This window comes from Grammomys surdaster, unplaced genomic scaffold (assembly GCF_004785775.1).
Source record: "Grammomys surdaster isolate TR1022 unplaced genomic scaffold, NIH_TR_1.0 134628, whole genome shotgun sequence".
Classification (NCBI taxonomy): domain Eukaryota; kingdom Metazoa; phylum Chordata; class Mammalia; order Rodentia; family Muridae; genus Grammomys; species Grammomys surdaster.
The window spans coordinates 1-7,173 of NW_021622270.1; the positions used below are offsets into that span (position 1 = coordinate 1).

The 7,173-nt window shown below is 43.2% G+C and overlaps 1 protein-coding gene across 1 annotated transcript in view; it reads left to right on the forward strand.

Moving 5' to 3' along the window:
- The first annotated feature begins 6,976 nt into the window (after positions 1-6,976).
- LOC114615710 (KN motif and ankyrin repeat domain-containing protein 1-like) overlaps positions 6,977-7,173 on the forward strand; it is a 4,937-nt gene continuing 4,740 nt past the window's right edge. Inside the window, exon 1 of the mRNA XM_028761366.1 lies at positions 6,977-7,128. Coding sequence (XP_028617199.1) covers positions 6,977-7,128 — 152 coding nt within the window. The remainder of the gene's footprint in view (positions 7,129-7,173) is intronic.

Genomic DNA, 7,173 nt, shown 5'->3' on the forward strand with positions numbered 1-7,173 from the left:
TCTGTAACTTCAGTTCCAGGGGATCCAGTATGCACTTCTGACCTCGGCAGATACTAGGCACACACATTATATACCTCTAAGCAATACAACCATTCACATAAAACACACGGTACACATACAGACAGGCAAAAACACTTGTAGATGTAAAATTAATCTTAGGAAAATAAAATGTCTAATGACAGCAGAAGATACCTGACAGCCTCTGACTCAAGCTCTGTCACATACACACAAACATGTATGTGCATACACACACACACACACACACATACACACACACACCAGCCTTTGGCATACATACAGTGAGATATATACAGACTCACAAACACACAACAGCCTCTGACTTACATACACACACCAGCCTTTGACTTACACACACACACACACACACACACACACATACACATACACACACACAAACATCAGCCTCTGGCTTGCTACACATACACACAGACATACACACATACATACCAGTCTCTGGCTTACAAACATACACACACACACACACACACACACACACACACCAGCCTCTCTCACTTACATACATACAGTGATGTATACACAGACACAGAAAGACATGCAGCCTCTGGCTTACATACACACACCAGCCTTTGGTTTACACACACACTGACACATATGGACACACAGACATAAACACCAGCCTCTGGTTTGCACACACCATGTATGCACAGACATAACACACACACACATACACACACACACTAAAAAATAGACTTCAGTGAAAGATCATTGTTCCTTAAGTCATTCCAGTAAAACTTGCTTCACATAAAAGCTTCTGGCCCTTTTGCACATGAGTGTAAGTGCTTACATACAGCCTTTTCACTTAACATAGCTTGGAATTCTTAAAGATTTGTTCTTAATTATGTATGCATGGAGGGGGCGGGGTATGTGCATCTGAGTGCAGATGCCTATGGAGGCCAGAAAACATCAGGTCTTCTTAGAGGTGGAGTCACAGGCCGTCATGAGCTGCCTGCTGTGGGACTTGAACACTGGTCCTCTGCAAGAGCAATATGTGCTCTTAATCACTGAGTCGTCTCTCCAGTCAGGCTTGGAATTCTTAATGGCATCGTGTTTCATTATACAGATGTGGGAGGGCAGAGTTGGAAGTGACTTAGTAAGGGACATAAGTGGTAGGCATGGTCCTGGTTTAGTAACTCCTCCCCTCTTTACCAGCCTGGCTTCCCAGGGGCCTGGGTCTAAACTCCTGTAATCCTGCAGTCTCCCGTTTGCAAGGCCTGTGGGTAAAATCAAGTGGATTTTTTTTTTTTTTTTGTCCTTGAATCACAGTTATCTCCTTTTGGCTCCTTAAAATGCCAAAAAAGAGTGAGAGTGTTGGGGAATTATTGACCAGCTAGGTTTTAAGAACACTTCAAAGGAAATTGGTTTACCAGGCTAAGCTTCTCCTGAGGACGTGGAACAGAGGATGCACTCTGTAGTCCTTCGTAGTACTCTGTAGTCCTGTAGACTAACCACAGGTTGGATGAGGGAAAGCTCAAGAAATGCCTGTAAGATCCTTGCTACTTTGCCTGTGGATTAGGGCAAAAATAGCCTTTTGAGTAAATTCCCTACACATTGTTGGTTCTTTGGCCTTCAGGATCAGATGTCAGCAGGTATGCCACTGATTAGCAAGTAGCTCCTTCCCAATTCTTTTGGGGGGCACCTAGGGAAAGAACATTTTTCTTGTCTTTAAAGGACAGTGACTAAAAATAGCAATCTCAGCATGATTTCTTCCCCTGAGATTTCATTTAGTTTTATTTTAAGTTGATTTTTGTCCTGAAAGTGTTGAGCCAGCATTTTTTCCCTTTATCCTCTCTCAGTGGGATATCATTTCCCCCAGGACATTCCCCTGAGCCCTGCATAGCATTTCTCTGGGTCCCTGGACACTGTTTTCCTCTAGGCATTCCCTGAGCAGTGCTTGGCCTCTCCTTTACCGTGCAGCTGTCAGATGAAGGGCTGCATTGTAGAGAGCGCTGGGTTCTGCATGCATGGCCTTTGTAAGGACTTGAATGTTATCTCTCCTGGGCTCTCCCTTCTGGAGCATCCTGGACTTCCATCCACACACATACCCACCCTCCCCCAGATCAAACTCTGCCCTGCTGTCTGGTTCTCTCTGGCAACTCCTGCTTGCGTGGAGCCCAGTGGCTCCCCTCTCCCAGTTGGGTCACTCCCCTCTCCCAGCTGGGTCTGTGCATGACTGTAGCAAGGACCCTTCTGCACTTCTCTTCATCAAGAGACCTGGGCTATAGTAGCTTGGATATGGAGTGCCCTGCAGACATTTTTTTTTCCAGAGAAGGATGATGGTTTTATTTTTGGTTTTTAAGATACAGTTTTTCTGTGTAGCCTTGGCTGTCCTGGAAGTCACCCCCGTAGACTAGGCTAGCTTTGAACTCAAGAGAATCACCTGCTTCTGTCTGATGAGAGAGCTGGGGTTAAAGGTGTGTACTGCCACCATTTAGCAAGGGCTGATGATTTAGCAAGCAAAGACAATGGATTAGTTACATTTCATTCATTCATTCATCCATTCTCTTTTTTTTTCAGAAAAAGAAAAGAAAAATAGACTTTTTCTTAAACTGTAGTTTTAGGTTTGTCCAAGATGAAGAGGATGTATAAAGATTGTCATGTATCCTCTGATCCTTCACAGACATAGGCTCCCCCACTATAGTTAAATCCCCTGTCAAAGTAGTGGGGCTGTTCACGAGCCTGTATCTTGACATCCCCGTTACCACCATACATGTGCAGATCCACTCATGGTGCCGTAATTCTGTGGATCTCAGCAGATATGTAGCCCCCAAAGCATCATTATCATTTTACAGAGTGTATTTTCATTGTTCTCTCTGAGGTTATAAAAACTGAAAAATAGAAGTTTAAGGTTTTCATTTTTGCCAAGCCAAGGATTGAATCTAGGACTTCACTCCCATCAGGCACAGTAATTAGGGTGATTCTCTTCGCTGATCTGTGTTGCCAGACCCAACTGTGTTGTGTTTTGTTTTTGTTTTTCTGACTCTTTGCCTGCCATTGGATCCCCTTCTACCTGGACTGCCTGGTTGGGTCTCAGTGGGAGAGGATGTGTCTAGTCCTGCTGGGACTAGATGTTCCAGGGTGGGGTGGTACCCAAGGGGTGGGGGAGGAGAACAGGAGGGAGTAATCAGGGGAGGGATGTATAAGAGTGGCCTGGGAGGAGAGGATGGGGCTGTGATCGGGATGTAAAGTAAATAAAAAAATTATTGAAAAAAACAAAGCAAAACCCCCCAAACCAAAAGTGTTTTAGTTTTTACCTACAGTTTTTCAACTTTGCAAGAAAGGAAGCATTTCCTTCAGATGGCTATAAAAGCAACTTAAACAAACTGGGTAGGGAGCTGGTCTTTAAAGGTTGCATACTTAAGTAAGATGGGTGTTGTACGATTTAGGACCACACTCTCTGTTGAACAGGGAAGCTGAAATGTTATGGTAATTAAAAGCTGTCGGATAAAAACATCTTCACATTTTACTTTCAGAGTGGAAGAGATTTCCAAAGGTTCCAGCCAAACAAAACAAGTTAAATGCAGGCTGTTAACAGGTGTGGGGCCGAACTGAAAGCAAACACTAGATGGTAGTGGCCGGCTCACTGTCCTCTTGCTGTAAACAGTCTCTGCTGCTTTTGTTTAGGGGTAGTCTGCTTAGGCTTCAGATTGACAACTGTAGTGTCCTAAAGGTGATTCTCTGTATTGTATTTTAGCACACTTGCAACTATAACCTACTGAGATGGTAGCCTATTATTCTGCTTTTGCCTAGAAAGGATGGTTAAAGTTATGAAAAATGCAAATACAGAATTTAATTTAAGGTCACAAGTAAGTTTGATAACGGTGTTGGAAGCACACAAGAATTTTAACTGGTTTACAGCTGTCTGTGATACAAAGCCAAAGGGCAAGGACAGTGTGGGTTCATTTTATCCTTCTGAGCACAGTCCAGTATTTGGCTTTTATGGTCTATAGTCGGTAAACCTTTTCAGAATGAACCAATAAGTGATGGTTAAGTTGCGCTTTACAACTTGAGTGAGCATAAGTCACCAACAGACATCAGAGCAATACAACTGATTCCCAGTGTGGTTTTTCTTATAGAATTAAAAAACAAAAATGTTAAATGGTTGAAGATTTAATCTTGGGCGGGTAAGATAGTTTAGCAGGTAAAGGCACTTGCTGCCAAGCCTGATGACCTGAGTTCAGTCCCCAGAACTGGGGAAGAGAATGGAGTCTTGCAAGTTGTTTTATCTCTGAGTACAAACACATACCCGGGGAGTGTGTGTGTGGGAGGGGCTGGCGGCAGGGGGAGAGAGAGAAATTACAAGATATTTTTTCTGTATGCTTATTTACTTATTTGTGTATCCGTGTGTGCATGTATGTATGTATACGTGTGTGTGTGTGTGTGTGTGTGTGTGTGTAGGCCAGAGGTGTCTTCTTCAGACACTTTCCACCTTATGTTTGGGGACAGGGTCTCTTTACTGAACTTGACCTGGGCTTACCTTTGGACTAGATTGGCTATTGAGAGCCCTCCAGGTGTCTTCCACCCACATCTGCCCCTGGCGATGGGGTTACAGGCATGCAGTGCCACATTCATCTTCTCTACAAGTGCTGGGGGGGGGGTGAACTCAGATGCTTATACTTCCACAATGACACTTCACTAATTTCTACTGTCATTTTTCTTACAGCACAAAAATACCCTGACAGAAAGCAACTTAGAGGAGAAAGGGTTAATTTTAGTTCACAGTTTCAGGTTATAGCCCATCCATTTTAGGAAGTCACAGTGTCAGGAGCTAGAGGCCGATGGCTGCATTAGAATCATAGCCAAGAATAGAGAGAATAAATGCACACATGCTTGTTTGCTTGCACTCAGTTTATTTTCTCTACTCCTTCCCTCATTTCTCCACTTCTGCACAGTTCAGACTCAGTTACACAGTTCATTCCCTAGGGTAACCTAGGGAATGGTGTTGCCCACACTAGACTGAGTTTTCCCACATCAACTAACAAGACATCCATCCTGCCAAACATTACTAATGGTCAACTATTATAGGCAATCCCTCATTGAAACTCTTCATAAGTGATTATAGGTTTTGTCAAGTTAAACTAGCTTATCAACTGATTATTAACTGAGCTATCTTTCCAACCCCTCAGATTAGTTTCTTAATAGATTAAGAAAAAAATGTCCACATGTCATATAATTCAGCTGTTTAAATCATAAAATTTCATATTTTTAGCAACTTAGCAGGGTTATAAAGCAACCAAACTCTCTAATTATATTATTCCTTACTTATTCCATCTATCCTCTATCCCACTTTCTAGGTATCCACTAATTTATTTTTGTCTTCACGGATTGGCTTATTTGGGACATTTTATATATTTTCATGAAATAAAATATCTACCTTTTTGTGTTTGTCTTTTTTCACTCATGTTTGTTTGATATTTTCATATCCATGTTGTAGCATGGATTTATTCTTATTCCTTTCATTGCTATTTAATATCACATTTGTTTTGCTGTGTCTCTGTTGATTGACATCTGAACTGCTTACACGTTTTAGCCCCTAAGCACAATGCTGCTGTAGGTATTGACACGTATGAGTTCTGTTTAAATGTGTGTCTCATTCTCTTGGATGTATGTTAAGGGGTGGGTTCCTGTGTCTTACGTTAACTCCAAGTTCAACATTTTGAGGGATTGCTAGGCTTTTCCATAGAGGTACATTATTAAATTCCCAGCAACAGTGTATGAAGGGTGCAGAAAATCCAGACTCTAAGTAAAGAGATAAACTGGGTCTGGTTGAATAGATCTACAATTCTGCAGCTGGTGGCTAAAGAAGGGACCTGGGGTGAGAAGATTGGGAGTTCTAATCCAGCCTTGGAAACTTAGATCCTGTTTTAATTTTTTTTAAAAAGAACTTTGGCTGGGCAGTGGTGGTACACACCTTTAATCCCAGCACTTGGGAGGTAGAGGAAGGCGGATTTCTGAGTTTGATGCCAGCCTGGTCTACAGAGTGAGTTCCAGGACAGCCAGAGCTATACAGAGAAACCCTGTCTCGGAAAAAAAAAAAAAAAGAACTTTTGCTATATAGCTCAGTGGAAGAGCATTGACCCAGCATGCACAAGGCCTTGGTTTGATTTTTAGTAACATGAAATAATGAAAGGAATAATAAAAAAGGAAAAAACAAAGTGCTATGATGCCTTTATTGAGGCAGACGTGACAGGTGCTAAAACCCAGCTTGTGTCTCTTCGATGACCGGAAAGTCAGTGAGATGGACAGCTGTCCTTCATGTTCTCTTCGGTAGAGGTTAGGTCACCTTCATGTTCTCTTTGGAAGAGGTTAGGTCACAGGGCTGCCTCCAGCTGGCCCAGTGTTGGAGGACTTTTACTGATGCTGACAACAGGCTCTTTGCTCAGCTGCTCTAGTCTTGCTGTTGTGGACTGTCAGAGGCTCCTCTGTCACTGCTTTCCCTCAGCTGTTTGGTGTCCCCCTGGAGTCCTTGGACCATATATTCCCAGTATCACCAGCTGATGGCTCCTGCCTTACCTTTTCCTGCTTCTCTTTTGGTCTTGTGAATGCCTTTTTCTTACGTTTTTATTAACTAACTTAAAAAAAAAACCTCTCTTTTATCACAAACTACACTTAATGTGTGCTATGTTACTATAACTGTCAATTTGTGTGTGTGTGAGAGAGAGAGAGAGAGAGAGAGAGGAGGGGGAAGAGAATGTTCTTGTGTGTGTTCAAACGTGTATGTCATGGTGTACATACCCTGGTATGTGTCAGAGACATCTTCCAGGGTTAGTGCTCACCTCTCGTCTTTGAGACAAGGCCTCTTGTTTGCCCGTGTGTGCCAGGTGAGCTGACCCTTGAAGCTTCTCTGGACTCTCCTGCCTTCCTCTCCTGTCATGCTGTGGGGCACTGGGACTACACATGTTACTACTGTTGTTTTACATGGGCATCTGAACACAAGATGGAGAGCGTGGAGCAGAGCACACAGAGAATCCAGGAGTTCCGGCAGCTCACGGCTGACATGCAGGCGCTGGAGCAGAAGATTCAGGATAGCAGCTGCGAGGTGGCATCAGAGCTCAGGGAGAATGGGCAGTGCCCGTCTCGGGAGTGCAGGTCTGTGGCTGTGGGTAGTGATGAGAACATGAATGATGTTGTTGT